The 26,617-nt window shown below is 45.5% G+C and overlaps 1 protein-coding gene across 6 annotated transcripts in view; it reads left to right on the top strand.

The window, feature by feature from the left end:
- TLK2 (tousled like kinase 2) overlaps positions 1 to 26,617 on the top strand; it is a 3,436,060-nt gene that overhangs the window by 556,533 nt on the left and 2,852,910 nt on the right. For 5 of the 6 annotated variants that reach the window (XM_044055220.1, XM_044055218.1, XM_044055216.1 and 2 more), the window contains one exon: positions 24,719 to 24,757. The exons of the other annotated variant lie outside the window; for it this stretch is intronic. In XM_044055220.1, coding sequence (XP_043911155.1) covers positions 24,719 to 24,757 — 39 coding nt within the window. The remainder of the gene's footprint in view (positions 1 to 24,718; positions 24,758 to 26,617) is intronic. 6 annotated transcript variants of the gene reach the window in all.

Raw genomic sequence — 26,617 nt, 5'->3', positions numbered from 1 at the left:
ACTGCAAGGGATCCTAACTACACCATAATTTTTGTTCTTCCTCCACCCCTAGTTTAGCTATGGTATTCTACCCATTTGTTATGACTGCAGATGCATCCATGAAGGACATAGTACAGTTTTGTACCTACCATAAATGTAGATGTCCGAACTGGATAGCATCTGCAGTCAGGATTACCCACCCTCCTTCCCCTCTGTGGTACTCCTAGGGTATTTACACTCCTAATAGCTAGCTGGGGGGGGAGTCTCTTATGGTGTATTTGTTTGTATACATGTACATACATGCTTATTTTTTGTATTTGCCTTCTACCTTGTCTGCATACATTGGCATTTATCCAAATTTTAGCCTTCCAAAAGGGCAACTGGCATCTGGGGCAAGAAACACTGAAGAAAATGACGTCGGCTGATGCCTTTATACCCGAAGACCAACAGAGATGACGTCGGGTGAAGTGCGACATCAGCCGAAGCCGGACCCAGACTTTGGAATCCGGCCGACCGAAGGGCTGCCTGACGACAGGACAACCCATTTGTTATGAATGCAGATGCTATCCAGTTCGGACATCTACATTTATGGTAGGTACAAAACTGTACTTTTGCAAGTGCTGGTCGGCCAGCTCCTGTGTTTTTCAGTTACCGAAGTCATAAAAAAGCTAAGTACCCTGTTGGGGAACCTTTTCTTGCCTCAGCCGATGTCAGATAAAACTGCAAAAGTTAATAATTGTTTGTCTTGTGGTAAATACCTCATAAGGACTTCCATTCTTACTGCCTTCCCTGCCTTGGCCCAGACCACGACGTCTCGGCCTGTGCTGCCTGTGCTTGCTTTAATAAGTGCACAGTCAGACACCGGGCAGAATTTGCTGAAGACTTTTTTTGGGGAAAATTTCTCTTATATCATGCCGTCGGAACAACCGACAGCACATATTTCCAAAAAACGGAATGACCGGGACCGACATTCTCGGCCCGCGACTTCCACAGACACCACGCCAAAACCTACCGCGAGTGCATCGGTTTCTTCTGAGGAGGTAATTCAACCGCTCCAGACCAACGACACCGCATTACCGCTCACTTCGTTCCCGGAGGCTTCCCCATTGCCGGTTGTTGATTTTCCTCCTGAAACCGAAGCCCAAGATTTGCCTGACACCATACCGGTGGACAAAGTTACTCCTGCACGTGGGGCAGCTAGGCCTCCGGTGTCTATTTCCATCAAGGCCTACACACGTGCTAAGGCTGCCAGCCAGGCTAAGTTTCACCCTCCTAAATCTTTTTCCCAGGGTTCCTCTTCTGAGAAACAGATCATGACTTTAGCTGCAGATCTAATTTCTTTAATCAGAGGCTCTCAGGCTCATCCAGACAGAGGTTCTCAGCCGCCTGCAGACAAAAGGCCTAGGCTTGAGCAGACAGATACCCCTTCCTCAGATAAAGCCTCTGGTGACTCAGACCTTTCAGATTCCCAGGAAGAATCCTTCCAGGCCTACGAGGATTCTGATGCTGATGAATCCATTCCCTCTGCCTCTCCTCCCGAGGATATTTCTTTCGGGGAAATTCTCTACTCCATGAGAGAGCATTTTCAGTGGCAGGGCCAGGATTTCTCCGACTCCAGGAAAAGGCTTCGTACTTTCCTTAAGTTACCCCAGCACAGGCCTTTAGCTATTCCACCAGTGTTAGATGTATTGGATGATGTGTACTCAGACTCCAGTGCTTCTCCTGATTCTCTTCCTCTTGCTCCTGTCAAGCCAGACAGATATTACAGGGTTCCTGAAACTCATAAACATCTCTTTAAGGCCCACTCTGTTGATCTAGAAACTATTGCCCAGGGGCCCAAAGGAGTGGCCACTTCCATGGCCAAAAATCCTTTGCCCGCAGACAGGGAATCTAGGTCCCTGGAGAGATGGGGTAAAAAAGTTTATACCTCATCCACCCTTGCCATGAGGGCACTTAACTGTCTTTTTCATATGTTTCAGTATTAGGATTTCTTGATGGATGATTTACAGAAAAAGTTAGTCTCTCCTGAGCCTATAGATAGAAAGGCCTTGCAGGATTTGGTTCATAATACTCAGCAGGTTAGCAATCATTTTCTTCAGTGTGGTTACGATGCATTGGAAGCTTCATGTAGGGCAGCTATGACAGGGGCCGTCATACGTAGACATGCTTGGTTGAAAGAACAGGCATTGCCAGATCATGTTAAAGTAAAGCTCCTAGATGCACCTCTGGAAACCACAAGCTATTTGGTGCTAATGCACAGGATGTGTTGAAATCAATTGAGGAAAAGGCTAAATTAGTACAAACAGTCAAAGATTTCCTCCAGGTTCAGCCACCAAGGTTCAACAGGAATTGGCCTTTGAAGAATTGGTCCTTTCCAGACACTGATAAGTTCCAAAGGGGAAAAAACAGGCGTGCTCGAGGTAGAGGGCAATACCGAGGCTCCTACAGGGGCCGCCAATGGCAACCAACTAATCAGAGGAGTGGCGCAGGAACTTCTACTGCTCCACAGGGACAATCACAATGACTTGACTTTGACACCGCCGACCATGGCACAGAGAAGCACCTTTAGGCGGAAAATTATCTTTATTTTCAAAAAATTGGCACGTTTTAACAAAGGACAAATGAATTCTGGACATAATAGACAAAGGTTACAGGTTCCACTTCCATACCTTACCAACAAGACAAGGCATGCCAAACCTGCCACAAAATCAAAGGGCAGAGGCACTCATACAAGTTTCAAAGCTGCTACAAATCAAAGCAATAGAAAAGGTTCCTCCTCAGGAACAAGGTCAGGGATTCTACTCGACTGTTCCTTGTTCCAAGAAAAGAAAAGCAATGGAGACCTATACTGGACTTGTCCGCTCTAAACATTGTTCTCATTGTGCCAAAATTCAAAATGCTGACATTACAGCAACTTCTTCCCATGCTGGGCAAGGGGTCTTGGCTGGTTACTCTGGACCTCAAGGAGGCATACCTGCATGTCCCAATCAGACACAGTTCCAGAAGATACCTCAGATTTCTTGCAGGGTCAGAGCATTATCAATTCTCAGCATTTCCTTTTGGCTTATCTACTGCGCCCAGACTATTCACGAAATGCCTGGCATCAGTAATTGCACATTGCAGACTCCAGGGGAGACAAATATACCCTTACCTGGACGACTGCCTTATACAAGCGGACAGCAAACAAGCCTTGATAAGAAAGTTGGACTATGTCATTCACTTACTACAGGCTTTGGGATACACAGTCAACATTCAAAAATCAAGACTACTGCCATCCCAACAAATAAATTTTCTAGGAGCCAAACTGGACACAAACTCACAGATGGCTTTCCTCACAGAAGAAAAACAAGAACAATTACCAGATTACTTCAAAAGCCTAGCAAAGCACACCCAGATGACTGCATTGAAAATCCTGCAGGCCCTGGGTTTCATGGCATCTTGCATTCTTCTAATTCCACTGGCAAGACTACACATGAGAAAACTACAATGGTACCTAAAATGTTTATGGTCTCAACACAGCCACAACTTAGAAGCAACTATCCCACTCATTCCATGTCTACAAAAGGAATTTTTGTGGTGGGCACAAGCAAGCCAGCTAAACAAGGGTATGTCTTTCAACAAGCCTCAGACAAGCCAAACCATTACAACGGACGCCTCAGATCATGGATGGGGGGCGCACATGGAGGGCAGACGCATTCAAGGGCAATGGGCACCCCGAGAAGTGCATCTGCACATCAATCAAAAGGAGATGTTGGCAGTGATTCATGCAATAGAGGCCTTCGGAAAATTTCTACAGCAAGGTCATCTGCTAATAAAGACAGACAACACCACTGTTGTGGTACATAAACAAGCAGGGAGGCACTCATTCTTACCCCCCTCTGCAGACTGACAATGACTCTTTGGGAAAAGTCCCTGAAACTGAACATACAGTTGCAATCCCAGTTTGTTCCAGGCAAGGACAATGTGTTGGCGGACAGTCTAAGCAGAAACATCTTGGACCCGCACGAATGGATGTTGCATCCAGACATTTTTACAAAAATAACTCGTGCATGGGGAAGGCCGGGCATAGATCTCTCTGCCTCACACCTCAATCATCATCTGAAGAAGTTCTGCTCGAGGACACACCATCCTCAAGCCTGGAGAATGGATGCTCTGTCCTTCAGCTGGAATTCTCTAACAATCTATGCATTCCCTCCTCTACCATTAATGACCAAGGTGTTACTGAAGATCAAAGCAGAACAACCGAAAGGCATTTTGATAGCTCCAGACTGGCCAAGGCAGCACTGGTATCCATTACTAAGGAGCATAACTCGCACCAAGCCGTGGCCCCTGCCTCAATGGCCTCTGCTTCTAACTCAGCACAATTACAGGACTTTTCATCCCAACCTGCAAACATTGCAGCTGACAGCTTGGAGGGTTCCATGAATACTCCCCATATCTCTCTCTCCAAAAACGTTCAAGAGATCTTACTGGAAGCACGCAGACCTTCCACCAGAAAGACTTATTCAGCCAAATGGAAGAGATTCAACATCTGGAATGCCAACAAGGGTCAGGATGCATCAGTAATGAGCATCCCACAGATACTAGAATACTTGGCAGAAATGCTTCATAGTGGCCTTTCATATTCTTCCATAAAAATACACACTTCAGCAATTTCAGCAAAATACAACTGTGATCCACCTGTGTTCTCACATCCTTTGCTAAGACAGTTTCTAAGAGGGATAAAGAATCTCAAACTTCCCAGAAAACCACCAGTGCCTGCATGGGACCTCAACTTCGTCTTGGAAAAATTAACTCTTCCTCCTTTTGAGCCAGCAGCATCTTCTGAATTGCAATTTCTCTCCTGGAAAACAGTTTTCTTGTTGGCAATTATTTCAGCAAGAAGAGTCTCGGAGATACAGGCCCTCATGGCAGTACCTCCATTTCTCATTTTTCATCAGGACAGAGTTTCTTTAAGAACCAATCCTTCATTTATGCCAAAAGTGATATCCAGGGTGTCTCTAAATCGAGCAATTCACCTGCCTACTTTCTTTCCCAATCCTCAAAATAAAGGAGAAAAGCTGCTGCACACTTTGGGCATACACAGACAATTGCGCTACTACTTGGACAGAACAAAGGCCAACAGAAAGTCTGACCAACTATTTGTAGCTTACGCTGCTGGAGTACAAGGAAAGGCAATTTCCAAACAAACTATTTCAAAATGGATTGGACATTGCATCAGATTCTGTTACTCTTTCCATGGAAAAGGTGTGCCAGCCAATATCAGGCCACACTCCACCAGAGCTATAGCCACTTCCACAGCCTTTCTAAGAGGGGTGGCTACAAAGGACATTCTAGAAGCTGCTACATGGAGCTCCGTGCATACATTTTCCAAACACTACAACCTGCCTTTATATTCCAGATCCCGAGCAGGCTTTGCTTCGGCAGTCCTGCAGGGCATTTTAGCTACACCATCTTTTTCGTAGATCCTACCACCCCCAGCTTGGCTATGGTATTCAACCCATATGTCAGGACTGCAGTTGCATTCTTGAAGGACATAGTACAGTTTTGTACCTACCATAAATGTAGATGTCCGATAGATATGCAACTGCAGTCAGGTTTTCCCCTCCCTCCTACCCCTCTGTAAATTCTCCTTTTTGGGTCCACTCCCCTTTTCAAATTAGCTGGGGATATCTTTTATGGTGTATCTGTTTATTACTGTTGTGCATGTCTGGAATTTTGTATCCATTCTCTAAATTTAGCCTTCCTTGGAGGGCACCTGGCATCTGGGGCAAGAAACACTGAAGAAGATGGTGCCGACTGATGCTTTTATACCCCAGCCGCTCTGACGTCGGGGAAAGGGCGACATCAGCTGACGCCAGACCCAGACTTTGGAATCCGGCCGACCAAAGGGCTGCCTGAGGCAGGACAACCCCATATGTCAGGACTGCAGTTGCATATCTATCGGACATCTACATTTATGGTAGGTACAAAACTGTACTTTACTGGATCTGTGATAAGAAGGCATGCCTGGCTCTAGGAGCAAAATCTGCCTGATAGTGTTAAAGCTAAATTGTTGGATGCCCCCTTGCACCATGTTACTCTGGTAATAAGGCAGAAGAGGTTTTAAAGAAAATGGAAGACAAAGCTAAATCTGTGCCTGCTCTAAAATATTTCTTACAAGTACAGCCACCCAGGTTCAGTAGGCACTGGCCTACGAAAAGTTGGTCCTTTCCTGTGTCCAACAGAGCCTCTCAAGGCAAATCCAGGTGCTCAAAAGGCTCTAGATACCAATCACAGGGTTCTTACAGGTCAAAGCAATGGGGTGCTTCTACCTCCAATTCTGGAGGAAACAAAGCACAACCCTACAGTAAACCGTCTCAATGACTTTCCTCTACTTTCACCAAGCACTTATCGTTTGGCAGCTCCCTTGAGGTGGAAATTAGCACGTCATGCTCAAAATTGGCAGTTAATTACCCAGGATAAGTGGGTATTAAACATAGTATCCCAGGGGTACAGATTTCATTTCCATACTTTGCCAATTCCAAACGGTTGGGCAGATCTGCCACAGAATCAATGGGCAGAGACTCAGAAACAAGTTATGTCCCTCATGGAGATGGGGGCTATTCAACCAGTGCCAGAAAAGGAAAAAGGACAAGGTTTTTATTCAAGACTTTTCCTGGTCCCCAGAAAAGACTATGCCTGGCATCCAATCCTGGACTTAACGATTTTGAACACGTTCCTGGACATTCCAAAATTCAAAATGCCGACTTTACAACAGCTACTGCCCATGTTGGGCAGGAACGCTCGGTTAGTGACTCTAGACTTGAGGCATACCTGCATATCCCATTAAGGGAATCGTGCAGAAGATACCTCCTCTTCAAGGCAGGTTTTTCGCATTACCAATTCTCTGCACTGCCTTTTGGCTTGTCTACTGCGCCCAGGGTCTTTACAAAGTGCCTGGCACCAGTAATTGCATTCTGCAGACAAAGAAGCATTCAGATTTATTCTTATCTGGACTACTGTCTCATTCAAGCAGAAGACAAGGACACTCTCCTTCAACATCTGGCATTTGTAAAAAGGCTTCTAACATGCCTAGGGTACACAATAAACGAAAAGAAATCCCAACTGGTACCCTCTCAAATAGTTACATTCCTGGGTGCAAACTTGAATACAACTGCCCAGATGGCTTACCTTACGCCAGACAAACAAAGGTAACTGACAACATACTTCAAACAAATGGCAACAAAAACCCAGTTATCTGCAAGACAAATTCTGCAGGCCTTGGGGTTCATGGCATCCTGCATTCTACTAATTCCATATGTGCGACTGCATATGAGGAAATGTCAATGGTACCTAAAAAGTTTATGGAGTCAACATTGTCACAGTCTGGAAACAATGATTCCTCTCATTCCCTGCCTACAACAGGAGTTTCTTTGGTGGGCAGAGACATGTCACCAAAACAAGGGACCGTCATTCACTCTACCCCCTGCCACCCAAACCCTAACTACAGATGCATCAGACTATGCTTGGGGGGCCCTACTGACTGGGAGATGCATTCAGGCAAATGGAGCCCAAAACAAATGCTTCTGCATATCAACCAGAAAGAAATGCTAGCTGTTCAGAATGCTCTGACAGCCTTCAAGGACTTGCTTCATCCAGGACAACTACTGATAAAGACAGACATAAACAAGCAGGGGGGTACACATTCATACTCCCTTTGCAGACTAGCCATGGCATTGTGGAACATGGCTTTGACTTGCCAAATACATCTTCAAGCTCAATTCCTGCCAGGAAAACAAAATACTCTGGCAGACGACCTAAGCAGAAATCTTATGGACCCACGAGTGGAAACTGGATCCACAAATCTTCAGCATGTTAACACAGAAGTGGGGGAGCCCAGACATAGATGTATTTGCCTCCCCCCAAAATTATCAGCTGGACACATTCTGCACAAGGACTTATCACAGACAAGCATGGAAAGTGGATGCCCTATCCTTCAGTTGGAAAAACTTATCAGTCTATGCCTTTCCCCCTTTGCCTCTTCTCTCCAAGGTCTTACTAAAGGTCAGACAGGAAAAAACAAAAATGATCCTAATTACTACGGACTGGCCTTGCCAGCACTGGTACCCAGTTTTAAGGAATATGTCTCAACCTCCCTCCTTGGTACTTGCCTCAAATACCTCCTCTACTGTCTCAGCAGAACAATTAAATTCTGCACACTCAGCTCCAAACTCTGAACCTTGCAAGCATGGCTGATCATTTAATTATTCAAACAACACCTCTCAGTAAAGCTGTGATGGATGTCATTTTGGAAGTCAGAAGGCCTAGTACTAGAAAATCTTATGCTGATAAATGGAAGAGATTCTGTGCTTGGAACCAAACATAAAGAACAGACACAGCAAAGCCCAATATTCCTCAGGTTTTACAATATTTGACTGAGATGCTTGACAAGGGCCTATTCTTTTCTTCAATAAAAATCCATGCCTCTGCCATCTCGGATCATTACAACACGGAGCCTCCCCTCTTTTCTCATCTTCTGCTTAAACAGTATCTTAGAGGAGCCAAAAATTTAAGGCCTCCCAGAAGATCACCAACTCCTGCATGGGACATCAATTTTGTGCTGGAAAAACTCACCCTGCCTCCTTTTGAACCAGCAGCTACTGCGGATATAAAATTTCTGTCTTGGAAAAAAGCTTTTCTCTTGGCAATCACTTCAGCAAGAAGGGTTTCAGAACTTCAAGCTCTCATGGCTGTGGAGCTTTTATTACATTTTACCCGGACAGGGTGTCCCTCAGGACCAATCCTCTTTTTATGCCTAAGGTGGTATCCAGTGTGGCTCTTAACCAAACATTTTACTTGCCAACATTTTACCCAAATCCGCAGATCAAGGGGGAGCGGATTCTGCATTCATTGGACATGCACAGACAACTAACATTCTACTTAAACAGGACCAAATCTCTAAGCAAGTCTGAGCAACTACTGGTGGTATTTGCTGCAGGATCAGAGGGGAAGGCTATATCAAAGCAGACTATTTCTAAGTGGATAAGCCACTGCATTTGTTTCTGCTACTTGCACCATGGTAAACCTTTGCCCAAGGGGATCAGGTCACATTCCACCAGGGCTGCCTCAGAGGAGTTCCAACCAAAGACATTCTCGAAGCTGCTACTTGGAGCTCTGTTCATACCTTCACAAAGCATTATCATCTGCTACCTGAACGTCCGGCCAGTAGACAAAAGATTTGTCACTGTATGATGCGTGGGATGTCTGATATGGCTAGCAGAATGTGGGACATAAGTGACATCTGTACACACCAACCCTCAGAAAGTAAAGTTGTGTACACTTACCATAAATGTAGATATTAGAGTGTATTCACTGTTGCAGTCACTACATTTGGGTAATCTGCTGGCAGGTTGCCCTCAGTCAGCCTGATTAACAAAGTCTTGAGTCCTGCATCAGTTGCTGTCCCTTCATCCATGACGTTAGGTCATCAGGGGTATAAAACATGCAGCCGACGCCATCACATCAGTCTTTCTTGCTGCGCGGCGCCCGAAGCATAAGCAGTTCGCAAGTGCCGGTCGGCCGACTCCTGAAATTTTCATTTTCGAGTTTCAGAATCAAAGTCTTCAACTAAAAGCCAAGTACCCCATTGGGGAAACTTTTTCTTTCTCCTTACCGATGTCAGTAAAAGTTAATAATTGCATTACTTGTGGGAAGCAAATACCTCATAAGGATTTTCATTTGTACTGTATTCCTTGCCTAGGCCCTGACCACAACTTGCCTTGCTGTCGGTTTTGTGCTAATTTTAATCCACGCATGATTAAAAGTCTGTACATTTTTGCTTCTAAATATTTTGGCTCAAGATTTAATTATCCAGAAATGTCATCTGTTAGCAATCAGACTACTGGAATACCTAAAAAAACGCAAAGAAAAAGACAAGAGACAGACTGTCGAGGTCCAAAACTGACAACGACGCTTCTCCTAAGCCAGTCACCGGTTTGCCGGTAATCATGCGCTTTTGCAGCCCCTGATACCCACTACTTCTGATTCGCAGGCCACTACTGAGACCCATTCGGAGTCTGGTATGCCACGTGGTGCTTCAGTTATGGAACCCATGGATGTCTCTACCTTAAATGGGTCTGGAGCCGCTGTGCAGGCACCGGGTTCTGGGGGGTTTTCAGGCCTACAGATTTGTATACGAGACAGATGCCATCTTCAAAACTAAGGCCAAATTCTAAATCTATGTCTAAAAAACCGACGCCCAGGCCACATGTGCAGGCTCCTATGCCTAAAAAACAAATGATCAAAATGGCTGAAGATTTAATTACTCTGATCAGGGGTAGCTAACCCCCTCCTTCTAAGAGGCCCTAGGCAAGACATTGATTATGCAACTTCTGAACAGGATTCTATTTCTTCTGACTCTTCTAATGAACAGGATTTGTCTATTCCTATTTATGAGGACTGTGAAGCAGAAGATTCCATTCCTTCTGTTTCTCCCCCTGAGTATTTTTCTTTTGAGGAAACTTTACATACCTTAAGGGAACATTTCCACTGGGAAAGTCAGGATTTCTCTGAATCTAAAAAGAGACTTGGGGATTTTCTTCTTCCTCAGCCTTTGGCTAGACCTCCTGTTCTAGACATTGATTGTTTTTTCACTATCTAGTATAACTCCTGATTCTCTGCCTCCGGCTCCTTGTAAGCCAGACAGATATTACTGGGTTCCTGACTCCCACAAATTCCTTTTCAAAAATCCTATTGCTGATCCTGAAATCATTTCTCAGGGTCCCAAGGCATTAAGGCCTCTGTGTGGGAGCCCAGACATAGATCTTTTTGCCTCACCCCCGAACTGTCAGTTGGACAAATTCTGCACAAGACTTCATCACAAAAAAGCTTGGAAAGTGGATGCTGTATCATTCAGCTGGAAAAACCTATCAGTCAATGCTTTTTCCCCTCTGCCTCTGCTCTCCAAAGTTCTACTAAACGTCAGACAGGACAAACTAAAAATGATTCTGATTGCTCCAGACTGTCCTCGCCAACACTGGTACCCACTCCTGCGCATTGTGTTACACCTTCCTCCGTGGCACCTGCCTCAGACACCTTACCTACTGTCACAGCAGAACTACCAAATTCTGCACACTCAGTTCCAAACTTTGAATCTTACAGCGTGGCTAATCAACTAATTTCACCCTTGCCCATTTCTCAGCAAACCTGTGATAGATGTCATTTTGGAGGCTAGAAGACCCTAGTACTAGAAAATCTTATGCTGACAAATGGAAAAGATTCTGTGCCTGAAACCAATCACAAGGAATAAGCACAGCAATGCCCAATATTCCTCAGATTCTGCAATACTTAACTGAGATGCTTCACAAGGGCCTATCTTTTTCTTCCATAAAAATCCATGCCTCTGCCATTTCTGCTCATTACACAGGACCTCCCCTCTTCTCTCATCCTCTGCTAAAGCAGTATCTCAGAGAGGCCAAAAATTTAAGATCTCCCAGGAGAGCACCAACTTCTGCATGGGACCTCAATTTTACTTTGGAAAAACTCACTCTCCTCTTTTGAGCCAGCTGCTACTGCAGGCCTAAAATTTCTTTCCTGGAAAACAACTTTCCTTTTAGCAGTCACTTCAGTTAGAAGGATTTTAGAATTACAGGCTTTTGTGGCAGTGGAACCTTTCATTATTTTTCATCCGGACAGGGTGGCTGTCAGGACCAATCCATCTTTCATGCCTAAGGTGGTATCCAGTGTGGCTCTTAATCAGACCATTCATTTGCCAACTTTCTTTCCCAATCCACAGAACAAGGGTGAGCGGATTCTGCATTCATTGGCTGTACACAGACGACTTAGATTCTACTTAAACAGGACAAAGTCTCTAAAAATCTGAACTATTGGTGGCATTTGCTGCAGGGGCAGAGGGAAAGGCCATTTCAAAGCAGACTATTTCCAAATTAATAAGCCATTTTATTCGTTTCTGTTATATGCACCATGGTAAACCTATCCTCAAGGGGATCAGATCTCATTCCACCAGGGCTGCATCTACTTCTGCAGCCTTTCTCAGAGGGGTGCCTACAGAGACATTCTAGAAGCTGCTACCTGGAGCTCAGTCCATGCATTCACCAAGCATTGCCATTTACCTTCTCTTCTCTAAATCCAGAGCTGGCTTTGCCACTGCTGTCCTGCAGGGCCTTATAGCTGCTCCTAATGCTGTATAAATCCATTCTCCCAACCATAGCTTTGGGATTCTACCAAAATGTAATGACTGCAACAGTGAAACACTAAGAACATAGTACAGGTGTGATACACTTACCATAAATGTAGATGTTCGAGTGTATTCACTGTTGCAGTCCTGGTTACCCACCCTCCAGCCCTCTGTTTTTCTCTTACTGTACCTCTCCTTTCTTTTACTATGCTTAAAACCTTTTTGGTGTATTTGCTTTTGTCTGGAGATATATTTTTTTTGTGTTTTAAATATATGTATATGCATATATATATATGTGTGTGTGTGTATATATGTGTGTGTGTGTATATATATATATATATATATATATATATATATATATATATATATATATGCATTCACACACACACACACACACACACACACACACACACACACACACACACACACACACACACACTCCCCATTTTTTCAGGAGCACCTGAGATCTGGGGGCAAGAAAAACTGATGTACTGGCGTCGGCTGCATGTTTTATACCCCTGATGACCTGACATCATGGATGAAGGGACAGCAACCGACGCAGGACCCAAGACTTTGTTAATCAGGCCGACTGAGGGCAACCTGCCAGCAGAGTACCCAAATGTAATATGACTGCAACCGTGAATACACTCGAACATCTACAGTTATGGTAAGTGTACACAACTGTGCTTTTTTCTGGACTCCAGCTTGACTCCTGACACCCTCCCTCCTGCACCCAGAAAACCAGACTGGTATTAGAGTCCCTGAGTCTCACAAATTTCATTTTAAAAATCCTACTGCTGACCCTCAGGTAATTTCTCGAGGGCATAAAGGAATTAAAGCAACCTCTGCTAAGAATACCACCCCCTCAGGGATTCCCAAGCACCAGACAGATGGGGTAAAAAAGTATACACCTCAGCTATTCTTGCTATCTGAGCACTAAGCTGTCAGTTCCATATGCTAAAATTTCAGCAACATACCCTGGAACTCTTCAAACAAAAAATTTCTTCCTTTCCTGCTTGTGCAGTATTTAGAGAGTTACAAGAGTTAATGCTTTCTGCAAGTCAAGTAACTAAACACACCTTGTCCTGTGGTTGTGATGCCGTAGAAGCCTCTTGCAGGTTAGCAGTCACCGGTTCTGTCCTTAGAAGGCATGCATGGCTTAAGGAACAGCCCTTGCCAGACCATGTTAAATCTAAATTTTTGGATGCCCCCTTGCACAAAGACAACGTATTTAGCACTAAAGCAGAAGACATCTTAAAAAAGATGGAAGAAAAAGCAAAATCTATGCGGACAGTTAAGGATTTCTTATAGGTCCAGCCACCCAGGTTCAGCAGGCATTGTCCCTCCAAGCACTAGTCCTTTCCTGCTCCCACCAGATCACTTCAGCCCAGACCCTGTGGAACCATACCCCACAGACAGCAGCCACAGGGAATGCAGAGATCTAAGTAGTGGACTACTTCCACTTCAAAAACCAGGGAGTTCTAAGCCACCCCCTTATGGTAAGAACTTGCAATGACTCTCCTGCCCCACCCCGTCCCTCTGCCCACCTCCACTTTACCCCTTGGAGGAAAATTCTCCTTTCATGCAAACACTTGGGCCACCGGTACCAACTACCACTGGGTTCTCAACATAGTGTCCCAGGGATACAAATTTTCTTTCCACACTCTTCCAACTCCAAAAGGATTCCCAGATCTACCTGCAAACCAGTGGGCAGAGGCGCAAAAGCTAGTTCTTTTCCTCCTCTCTGTGAAGGGAGTAGAGCAGAACAGAATGGCAAGGTTTCTACTCCAGACTCTTTCTGGTACCAAAGAAAGAGGGCACCTAGCTCCCCATCCTCTATCTATCCATTCTAAACACCTTCCTGGTGATCCCAAAATTCAAAATGCTCACTCTACAGCAGCTGCTACCCATGCTGTACAAGGATGTTTGGCTAGCCACCCTAGATCTAAAAGAGGCCTTACCTCCACATTCCTATCAGTGAATCATGCAGGAAATATCTCTGCTTCAGGGCATGATCTCAGCACCTTCAGTTCTCTGCGCTTCCCTTTGGCTTATCTACTGCTCCCAGAGTTTTCATCAAATGTATGGCTCCAGCCATTGCCTTTTCCAGACAAAGTAATATCCAGATTTACCCATACCGGGAAAAGCTGCTCAAGCATCTGGACTTTATAAAGTCCTTACTAACTGCCCTAGGGTGCACCGTCCGTGAAAAGTCCAAACAGGTACCCACCCAAAGGATTATATTCCTGGGAGCAGCCTGGACACAGCTTCCCAGATGGCATTCCTTACACCAGAAAAGCAAACGTTCCTGACAGCCTATTTCTCTCTACTAGCCACCAGACTCCAACTATCTGCAAAGAAAATCCTGCAAGCTCTGGAGTTTATGGCATCTTGCATTCTACTCTTCCCATATGCCAGACTCCATATGAGGAAATTTCAGTGGTACCCAGAATGCCTTTGGTGTCAACACTCTCAAGACCTGGAGACTCTTATATGCCCATAATACCTTGCTTCAGAAAATATTTTCTTTGGTGGGCAGCAGCACGCTCCCTCAACAGAGGACTACCTTTCTCACCACCTCACGCCGGCCAGACCCCAACCACAGATGCATCAGATTATGCTTGGGGTGCACACCTGGATGACAAATGCATACAGGGCCAATGCAGCCCACAGCAAATCCAACCAACAAGAGATGATAGCTGTCCAGCACGCCTTCATAGCTTTCAAGCCTCTTTTGTCCCAGGGTGTCTCCTGATCAAAACAGACAACGCAACTGTGATGTAGTATTATCAACAAGCAGGGAGGGACTCGCTCCTACCCTCTATGCAGCTGGCCATGTCCCTTTGGCACACAGCCTTTACCACGCAACTCCACCTTGTTAGCACAATTCCTACCGGGTTCTCTCAACTCTGTGGCAGACCACTTGAGCATAAATCTTCTGGAACCACACGAGCGGCAGCTCAACAGAAAACCTTTGCCCTAATAACTCAGAAATGGGGCACCCCAAAGGTCTACCTCTTTGCCTCCCATACCAACCATCAGCTCAGCAAGTTTTGCACCAGGAGCATCACTGCAGGGCTTGGAAAGTGGATGTCTTGTCCTTCCCCTGGGTCAATCTATCGGTCTGTGCCTTTCCTTCACTACCTCTCATCCCCAGGTACTGCTCAAAATAAAGGAGGAAAAACCAAGGACAATTCTTATAGCCACAGACTGGCCTTGCCAGCTCTGGTACCCCTTGCTATGCAGCATGTCCCCTCTATCACCTTGGCATCTCCCTCAGATTCCAAACCTCCTGACCCAGAGGGAAGGGGAATTCATGCATCCCCAATTGCAGAACTCATTTTGGCAGCTTGGCTTATTCCCTAACCCCCGATCAATCTGCCAACCTTAGCAAACCGGTTCTAGATATTGTACATGAGGCCAGACGCCCTAGCACTAGAAAGTCTTATGCTGACAAATGGAAAAGGTTCCGCACCTGGATTCAGGCTAAGGGAGCCAATACAGCACAGCCCTCCCTCTAGCCCTGGATTACTTACCTTACCTGTTAGAGTGGCCTCTCCTTTTCCTCTATTAAAATTCATGCCTTTATCTCTGCTCATTTTCCCACTGAGCAGCCCCTGTTCTCACACCCTCTGATCTAACTCTTCCTTAGAGGAGCTAGCAACTTAAGACCACCCAGAAGAGCACCAACCCAAGCTTGGGACCTTAACTTTGTGTTGGAAAAGCTCACCCTTCCCCCCTTCGAACCTGCCTCTTCAGCAGAGCTAAAATTTCTCTCCTGGAAGACTGCTTTCCTTCTGGCCATCACTTTAGCCAGAAGAGCCTCAGAGCTGCAAGCACTCATGGCTGTGGAACCCTTCATCTTCCATGCTGACAGGGTATCCCTGAGGACTAACCCATCCTTCATGCCCAAGGTGGTGTACAGTGTGGCTCTTAACCAATCCATTCATTTGCCCACCTTCTTCCCTAACCCACAGAACAAGGGGGGAAGGATCCTGCACTCTCTAGATGTGCACAGACAGCTCAGATTCTATCTAGACAGGACTAAATCCTTCAAAAAGTTTGTTCAGTTGCTGGTTAGCTTTGCTGCAGGGGTAGTGGGCAAAGCCATCTCCAAACAGCCTCCAAATGGATAGCACACTGCATCCATTTCTGTTACAAGCAACACGGAAAACCTTCCCTCCAAGGGGGTCAGGACTCACTCCACCAGAGCAGCCTACACCTCTGCAGCTTTCCTCCGAGGAGTCCCCACCAAGGACATCCTGGAGGCTGCCACCTGGACATCTGTTCACACCTTCACCAAACATTGCCACCTGCCTCTGTTTTCCAAATCCAGGGCAGGGTTTGCCTCTATAGTCGTGCAGGGCATCCTAGTCAGCCCCTAGTTTCCTTGACTGCTTCCACCCTTTTTCTCAGCTTTGGGAATCAACCCAATTGTGATGACTGCAGCAGTGAAGTACAAAGAGCATAGTACAGTTGTGTACACTTAACATAAATGTAAATGTTCGAGTGCATTCACTGTTGTAGTCCTGGTTTTCCTCCCTCTACCCCCTCTTCTTTTTTCTCTTTCCTTACAAGGGACATATTGGTATTTACTTTCTACTGGTGGGGATGTTCTTCAAGGATGCAACTGCAGTCCTGACATATGGGTTGTCCTGCCTCAGGCAGCCCTTCGGTCGGCCGGATTCCAAAGTCTGGGTCCGGCGTCGGCTGATGTCGCCCTTTCCCCGACGTCAGAGCGCCTGGGGTATAAAAACGTCAGCCGACGCCATCTTCTTCAGTCTTTCTTGCCACGTGGCGCCCGAAGCAGAAGCAGTTCGCAAGTGCTGGTCGACCAGCTCCTGAAGTCTTCAAAAAGCTAAGTACCCCATTGGGGACCTTTTCTTGCCTCAGCCGATGTCAGATAAAAGTGAAAAAGTTAATAATTGTTTAACTTGTGGGAAACAAATACCTCATAAGGATTTCCATTCTTACTGCTTACTCTGCCTAGGCCCAGAACACAACGTCTCTGCCTGTGCAGCTTGTGCCTCTTTCAATAAACGCACTCTTAGGCGTCGGTCAGAGTTTGCACAGGATTATTTTGGGGAAGATTTCTGTTATATCATGCTGTCGGAGCTTCCGACAGCACATTTACCTAAAAAACGGAAGGATAAGGACCGACACCCGCGGTCCGCGGTCTCGGCAGACACCACGCTTAGGCCTACCGTGAGTGTCTCGGTCTCTTCTGAGCCGGTTTCGCAACCGCTACAGACCGACGACACCGCTCCACCGGTTACTTCGGTACCGGAGGCCAGCTCGGTGCCTGTTTCTGTTCCGAGACTGTAGCCCAGGATATTTCTGACACCCTTTCAGTGGATAAGACTACTCCAGCACGTGGAGCTGCCAGGCCTCCAGTGTCTATGTCCATTAAAGGCCTACACACGTGCTAAGGCTGCCAAACAGGCTAAGTCTCTCCCTCCAAGATCTGTTTCTCTGGGATCCACTTCTGGTTCTCAAATTTTAAGTTTAGTTGAGGACTTTAATTAGGGGTTCACAGCCTCATCCAGATAGAGGCTCTCAGCCGCCTTCTGACAAGAGGCCTAGGGTTGAGCAGGTAGATTCCCAGTCCTCCGATGAGGCCTCAGGTGATTCTGCACATTCAGACTACCAGGAGGAGGCCTTCCTGGCCTAAGAGGATTCTGATATGGAGGAATATATTCACTCTGCTTCTCCTCCTGAGGAGTTTTCCTTTGGGGAAACGCTTCATCCCATGAGGGAACACTTCAAATGGCAAGGCCAAGAATACTCAGATTCTAGGAAAAGGTTAAGGGAATTTTAAAGCTACCTCAGCATAGAGACCCTTAGCTATTCCTCCAGTTTTAAATGTTTTAGATGATGTGTACTTAGAATCTAGTGTTTCCCCTGACTCCCTCCCCCCTGCTCCTGTCAAGCCAGACAGGTACTACAGGGTCCCAGGCACACATCAATTTCTGTACAAGGGCCATACTGCTGACCCTGAAACTATTTCTCAGGGGCCTAAAGGGGTTTCCTCCACTACTGCTAAGAACCCACTCCCTTCGGAAAGAGATTCTAGGGCTTTAGAAAGGTGGGGCAAGAAAGTATATACTTCTTCCACCCTTTCTGTGCGAGCATTAAATTGTCAATTTCATATGATTCAGTATCAGGAATACATGTTGGATGACTTGCAAAAGAAACTGGCTTCCCCTGAACCATTAGATAGAAAGGGGTTACAGGAATTGGTTCATAATACTAAGCAGGTTAGCAGCCATTTCCTTCAGTGTGGATATGATGCATTGGATGCTTCATGTAGAGCAGCAATGACAGGTGCGGTCATACGCAGACATGCTTGGTTAAAGGAACAAACATTGCCAGACCATGTGAAAATTAAGCTTTTGGACGCACCACTAGAGAAACATAAGCTATTTGGTGCTACTGCACAAGAGGTTTTAAAGAAAATAGAGGAAAAGGCAAGATCAGTGCAAACAGTCAAAGATTTCCTCCAGGTACAGCCTCCAAGATTCAGCAGGAATTGGCCTTCTAAGCATTGGTCCTTTCCTGACACAAATTTCAAAGAGGCAAAAACAGACGTGGCAGAGGTAGAGGGCAAACTCGAGGCTCCTACAGAGGACGTCAGTGGCAGTCTCCGAACCAGAGAGGTGGGCAGGACCTTCCACTGCTCCGCCAGGACAATCTCAATGACTTGGCTTTGACTCCGCCATCCAGGGCTCAATTCGAAGCACCTTTGAGCGGAAAATTATCTTTATTCTCACAAAATTGGCACAATATTACAAAGGACAAATGGATACTGGAGATAATAGACAAAGGATACAGATTCCATTTTCATACACTGCCAACAAGACATGGCAGGCCAAACCTGCCACCAAATCAAAGGGCAGAGGCACTCAAACAAATAACAAACCTACTTCAAATAAGAGCAATAGAAAAGGTTCCTTCTGCAGAACAAGGACAAGGATTTTATTCAAGACTGTTCCTTGTTCCAAGAAAAGAAAACCAATGGAGACCCATTCTGGACTTGTCCGCACTGAATACTTACCTTATTGTGCCAAAATTCAAAATGCTGACTCTGCAGCAACTCCTTCCCATGCTGGGAAGGGGTCTTGGCTGGTGACTCTAGATCTCAAGGAGGCATACCTGCATGTCCCTATCAGACAAAGTTGCAGAAGACACCTCAGATTTCTTGCAGGGTCAGAGCATTATCAATTCTCAGCCTTGCCCTTTGGCTTATCTACTGCGCCCAGAGCCGTCCGGAATTACTAGAGACCTGTACAGCAAACCTTTTGCCGTGCAGTTCAGCACTGCAAGTTTTTAGTATCCAACAAGCACACCATGGAGATTTGCAGATGTTTTTTGTGTTTCTTTGTTTCAGTTATCTCATTTGGGTTGTCTCTGCCAGGATAGCCCTCGGCCGGCCCGAATACCAGAGACTTGGTATTTCTGCGTTGATTGCTGTCACCTGAGGACTGATGTCAGGTCGTCTGTAGTATATAAAGTAAGGCAGCCGATGCCATCACACCAGCCTTTCTTGCTGAGGGGCCCGAAGCAGTAGTAGTTTGCATGAGTGCCGGTCTGCCGCTACCTGAGTTTTCATCTACCGAATTGAAGTTGAAGCCTTCTAAAGCTAAGCACCCCATTGAGGATCCTTTTTTCTTGCACTAACCAATGTTAGAAAAAGTTAATTGTCACACCTGTGGAAAGCAAATACCACACAGAGACTTCCACTCTTAGTGCGTCACTTGTTTAGGCCCAGACCACGAAGTCCCCCGTTGTCGCTTCTGTACTTTATTCAACGCCAGAACTATGTTAATGGGCCCTTATTGTAGCCAGATATTTAAGCTTATAGTCCTCTAATTCCGATATGGCTTCTGTAAGCCATCCGACAGCAGATCGTCCGAAAAAAAAAAAGTAAAGATAAAGACAGATCTTGCACGTCCAAACCTACCAACGACGTTTCCGTTAAGCTAGTCCTCAGTTCTCCAGGACTCTGAGGCACTTTTGCAGCCCCTGATGCCCGCTTCTGTTGATTCGCAGGCCGCTACTGAGATCCTTTTGGAGTTTGGTATGCTGCAAAACTCTTCGACTAAGGATACTGCAGTCGTCTCTACCCTGGATTGGTCTGGAGCCGTTGAGCAGGCACCTGATTCCGAGGAAGTCCTTTGATCTTGACACAGACGTCTTCTTTCATGACTACCGTTCTTTCAAAAAAGACTGAGTTTCTTAGGCCCAGGGTACGAACCACACCCAAGAAACCAATCTACTCTCAGGCGCCTGCTACCTTGCCTCAGTCTTAAATGCTTAAAATGGCAGAAGACTTTATTATGCTGATCAGGGGAAGCCAAGCTACCCCCACCAAAAGGAAAAGAGAGCTGCCCCCTGTAGTTTTGTCTGAACAAGAGTTAGATAAATCTGATATATCTGAATATGAAGACATGCAACCCCTCTCCACTTATGAGGATTCTGATGCAGAGGATTCCATTCCTTCAGGCTCTCCCCCAGAAGATTTTTCCTTTGGGGAAACCCTGCATACTTTAAGGGAGCATTTCCAATGGGAGAGTCAGGACTACACTCTGTCTAAAAAGAGACTCAGGGAATTCCCAGATCTTCCACAACACAGACCCTTGGCCATCCTCCCAGTTCTGAATGTTGTGGAGGATGTTCTCCTCGAATCCAGCTCGACTCCTGACACCCTTCCTCCAGCTCCCAGAAAACCAGATGGCTAGTGCAGAGTTCTTGACTCACAAATATGTTTTTAAAAATCCTGCAGCTGACTCTGAGGTCATTTCACAAGGGGCAAAAGGGATTAAAGCATCCTCTGCCAAGAATCCCACCCCTCAGACAGGGATTCCTAAGCATTGGAGAGATTGGGTATGCATCTCAGCTACTCTTGCTAACAGGGCACTAAAATATCAGTTCCATATGCTGAAATTTCAGTAACATACCTTGGGACTCATTAAAGAAAAAAATGTCTTCCTTTCCTGCTTTGGCAGAATTTAAAGATTTACAAGAGTTGATGCATTTGCAAGTCAGGTAACTAAACACACCTTGCACTGTGGTTTTGATGCCCTAGAAGCTTCTTGCAGGGCAGCAGTCACTGAATCTGTCTTTAGAAGGCATGCATGGCTAAAGGAACAGCCAGACCATGTCAAATCTAAATTGCTGGATGCCCCCTTGCACAAAGATAACTTATTTAGCACTAGGGCAGAAGAGGTTTTAAAAATGGAAGAAAAAACAAAATCTATGCAATGCTATTTCTGATACCCAGAAAAGAGGGCACCTGGTACCCCATCCTTGATCTATCCATTCTAAACACCTTCCTTGTGATCCCAAAATTCAAAATGCTCATCCTCCAGCAGCTGCTGCCCATGCTCTCCAAGGACGCCTGGCTAGCCACCCAATATCTAAAAGAGGTCTACCTCCACATTCCTATCCGGGAATCGTGCAGGAAATATCTCCGCTTCAGGGCAGGATCTCAAAGCTTTCAGTTCTCTGTGCTTCCCTTTGGCTTATCTACTGCTTCCACAGTTTTTCCCAAATGTCTGGCTTTAGCCATTGCTTTTTTCAGACAAAGAAATATTCAGATTTCCCCATACTTAGATGACTACCTTATTCAGACAGACAGCCAGGAAAAGCTGCTCAAGCACCTGGCTTTTGTAAAGACCCTCCTAACCTCTCTAGGGTACGCAATCAACTAAAAGAAATTCAAGTAGGTGCCTACCCAAAGGATAATCTTCCTGGGAGCAAGTCTGGACACAGCATCTCAGATGGCATACCTTACACAAGAGAAACATTTCCTGACAACCTACTTCTCTCAACTAGCCACCAGTCCCCAGCTAACTGCAAGGAAGATCCTGCAAGCTCTGGGGTTCATGGCATCTTGCATACTACTCATTCCATATGCCAGACTGCATATGAAGAAACTTCAGTGATACCTAAAGCGCCTTTGGGTTGTCCACACTCTGAAGACCTGGAAACTCTTCTACCTATAATTCCTTGCCTCTGAAAAGATTTTCTTTGGTGGGCAACAGCATGCTCCCTCAGCAAGGGACTGCCTTTCTCCCCATCTCCCACCACGCAGACCCTCACCACAGACACATCAGACTATGCTTGGGGTACACACCTGGACGGCAGGTGCATACAGGGCCAATGGAGCCCACAGCAATTCCCTCTGCACGTCAATCAGAGATGATGGCTGTGCAGCACGCCTTGATAGCTTTCAAGCCCCTTCTCTCTCCAGGGACTCTCCGGATCAAAACAAACAACACCATTGTGATGTGGTACATGAACAAGCAGGGAGGGGCTCACTCCTACTCTCTATGCAGGCTGGCCATGACCTTTGGCACACAGCCTCTGCCATGCAGCTTCACCTGTTAGCACAATTTCTACCAGGCTCTCTCATCTCTCTGGTAGACCAATTAAGCAGAAATTGTCTGGACCCACACGAGTGGCAACTCAACAGAAGTACCTTCACCCTAATAACTCAGAAATGGGGAACCCCGAAGGTCAACTTCTTTGCGTCCCACACCAACAATCGGCTCAGCACATTCTGCACCAGGGAGCATCACTGCATGCCTTGGAAAGTGGATGCACTGTCCTTCCCCTGGGTCAGTCTATCGGTCTATGCCTTTTTCTCCCTGTCTCTCATCCCCAGAGTACTGCTCAAAATAGGGGAGGAAAAACAAAGGACCATTGCTATAGCTCCAGACTGGCCCCGGCAACAGTGGTACCCCTGGTTGTGCAGCCTCTCCTCGCTGCCTCCATGGCATCTTACTCTGATTCCAAACCTCCTCACCCAGAGGGAAGGGGAATTCATGCATCCCCAATTGCAGGCACTCAGTTTGGCAGCTTGGCTTATTCCCTAACCCCGGACCAATCTGCCAACCTCAGTAATCAGGTGCTGGATGTTATCCGTGAGGCTTAGACGCCCTAGCATCAGAACGTCTTATGCTGATACACAGAAAAGGTTCTGCACCTGGGTCCAGGCTAAGGGAGCCACTATGGCACAGACTTCCTCACTCTCATCTTGGAATACTTAGCTGACCTACTACACAGTGGCCTCTCTTTTTCCTCTATAAAAATTAATGCCTCTGCTATTTTTTGCTCATTTTACAGTGAGCAGCCCCTTTTCCTCACAACTTTTGATCATACAGTCCCTAAGAGGGGCTAGCAACTTGAGGCCACTCGGAAGGGCACCAAAACCAGCTTGGGACCTTAACTTTGTATTGGAAAGGCACACCTTGCCCCCTTTTGAGACAGCTTCTTGTGCAGAGCTAAAATTTCTCTCCTGGAAGACAGCATTTCTTCTGGCCATCACTTCGGCCAGGAGAGTCTCTGAGCTGCAAACACTCATGGCTGTGGAACCCTTCATCATCCATGCAGACAGGGTATCCCTCAGAGCTAACCTATCCATCATGTCCAAGGTGGTGTACAGTGTGGCTCTCAACCTATCCATTCATTAGCCCACCTTTTTGCCTAATCCCCAGAACATGGGGGAATGGATTCTTCACTCCCAAGATGTGCACAGACAGCTCAGATTCTATCTAGACAGGATTAAAGCCTTCAAGAACGTCTGATTCATATCTGTTTAGCTTTGCTACAGGGGCAGAAGGCAATGCCATTTCCAAATGGATAGCACACTGCATCCATTTCTGCTACAAACTGCATGGAAAGCCTCCCCCCAAGGGGGTCAGGACATACCCACCAGAGCAACCTCCACCTCCTGCAGCTTTCTTCAGAGGAGTCCCCGCCAGGGGCATCCTGGAGGCTGCCACCTGGACATCTGTTCACACTTTTACTAAGCATTACCACCTGCCTCTCTCCTCCAAATCCAGGGCAGGGTTTGCTTCTGCAGTCTTTCAGAGCATCCTAGCCAGCCCCTAGTTTCCGTGACTGCCTCTTCCCATTTCCTCAGCTTTGGGAATCAACCCAAATGTGATGACTGCAACAGTGAAACACGAAGAAAATAGTATAGTTGTGTACACTTTCCATAAATGTAGATGTTCGAGTGTATTCACTGTTGTAGTCCTGGTTTCCCTCTCTCCATCCCCCTTTCTCCTCTTTCTCCTTTCATTACCATTGCCCCTTATTGTTTTCCTTTCCTTACAAGGGATAATGTTGGTATTTATTTTCCACTGGTGGGATTTTTCCACCAGAGCCTAGCCTTTTACTTGGGGGCTCCTGACAGGTTAGGGCAAGAAAAACTGATGTAATGGCATCAGCTGCCTTACTTTATATTACTGACGACCTCACATCAGTCCTCCAGCGACAGCAGCCGAAGCAGAAATACCAAGTCGTGGGTATTCGGGCCAGCCGAGGGCTACCCTGGCAGGGATAACCCAAATGTGATGACTGCAGCAGTGAATACACTTGAACATCTACATTTATGGTAAGTGTACACAGCTGTACTTTCTGCAGTATCTATTTCCTTTTTGATTTGTGTACTGGGTCACCCACTAGCATGCGATTAAGGTAAGTTATAAAAAACGCAGTAATGAAGTGCTTTTCAGCAGCCCACACTTCCACAATAGATCATGTTTCTTATTTCAGATTCCTTGTATTGACATTTCATCGCAGCAACATCCTGAGGTAAGACTTGTAACCGAGAAGTATTTTTTGCTTCTTTACATAATTTTTCCTTTTGTAATTTTAATTTTCATGTTTTTCAGTTTGAATATAAGAAAATATAGTTTCTTACACCTGGTTGCTCTGCTTGTAGTCCAGTTATCTGTTCTTCCTGAATTCACACAGGCCATTACATTGCAAAAAACGTTAACAGCTTCAACTGTCTTTAGAGCAACAAAATATATAGTAACATCTTATAGTGCTTTGACCGACCTCTTGAGTCTACAAATCTGAAGCAACTCTGATTCTGTCTCCCTCTACATAGGTCCTGACAAACACTATGCATATACAGCTGCAGCTGTTCACAGATGTTTTACATGCCTTTCATAGTTCACAGTTATATTTATTTGCTTACTGTCATAATGGTTTGGCACTTTTAGTACTCTAATCATGCATTGGATGTGCAGGTAACAAAAAAATGTATATGTTGTGGTTATATTATACCTACCTTTTCTCTGGAAAAACTCCACCCTAGGTTCACCAAACCATGCGTTACAGCAAAATTCTGGTAATATGCATTAGAAAGGGAGTGCTAACTTTCTGAGTATGGTTTGTTCATTTAAATCTATTCTGTGGGTGGATGGGCTGGTCCAAGGATTCCTTTCCCTTTCACAGTGTAGGCCAGTAGATGTAATGTTAATCATTACCATTGTACAAGAAAAGCAATACTTGAAAACTGAGTGGTAGCAAAGTTTTCAACATCCTTTGAACAAGACATACGAAAAAGCTCAAAATATTCATTATTTGCAGTTTATATACATTCAGTGTTGTGTGCGTGTGGAAACCTAACTGGTAGTAATAGAAAAGGTTAGTAAAATGTATACGGAGATATATTAGTATGAGAGTAAACTTCTGCAGACCTTCCTTAGTAATAGCATCATAGACATGAGGATCACACCTTAAACACATACAAGCATTCCAGCTCAATGGCTTTGAAAATGCATTGTCTTTTTACTTATTTTCACAAAACTTTATTAATACATTCAAGACAGTAAAGCCAGGTTCCTACTGAGAAATAATTAAAAGGTCATTGTGCACTAAGTAATTGAGTTTAGAACACTTGATGTTATGTTGTCCTATCTCGCCTTCATTCATTGCTGGTTGGGTTCAGAACCGAGCATCGGTTCCGACTCTGCCTAATTCAAACGAGAGCTTCCACTGGCTCAAGGCTATGCCCTATCCCATGATGCACTGGGAATACCCAGATGTTCTTCGTCTTTCACTCTTGCAGTCATTACATGTGGGTAATCTGCTGGCAGGTTGCCCTCAGTCGGCCGGATTAACAAAATCTTGGGTCCTGTGTCAGTTGCAGTCCCATCTTCCATGACATCAGATCGTCAGGGGTACAAAACATGCAGCCAACGCCATCACATCAGTCTTTCTTGCTGCATGGTGCCCGAAGCAGAAGCAGTTCGCAAGTGCCGGTCGGCCGACTTCTGAAATTTTTGTTTTCGAGTTTCAGAATCGAAGTCTTCAACTAAAAAGCTAAGTACCCCATTGGTGAAACTTTTTCTTGCTCCTTACCAATGTCAGTAAAAGTTAATTGTATTACTTGTGGGAAGCAAATACCTCTTAAGGATTTCCATTTGTACTGTATTCCTTGCCTAGGCCCTGACCACGATGTACCTTGTTGTCGGTTTTGTGCTTTATTTATTCAGCGCACTGTCTGTCGTCGGTACATTTTTGCTTCTAAATATTTTGGTTCTTGGTTTAATTATCCAGAAATGATGTTGGTTAGCCATCCGACTACCGGAAAAAAGAAAAAAATGCAAAGAAAAACAGGCCGTTGAGGTCCAAAGCTGTTGACGACTCTTCTAAGCCAGT

Source organism: Protopterus annectens, chromosome 13.part0 (assembly GCF_019279795.1).
Source record: "Protopterus annectens isolate FY-2018-M chromosome 13.part0, PAN1.0, whole genome shotgun sequence".
In the NCBI taxonomy this organism is placed as follows: domain Eukaryota; kingdom Metazoa; phylum Chordata; order Ceratodontiformes; family Protopteridae; genus Protopterus; species Protopterus annectens.
This window is presented reverse-complemented; position numbering and strand designations above follow the sequence as displayed.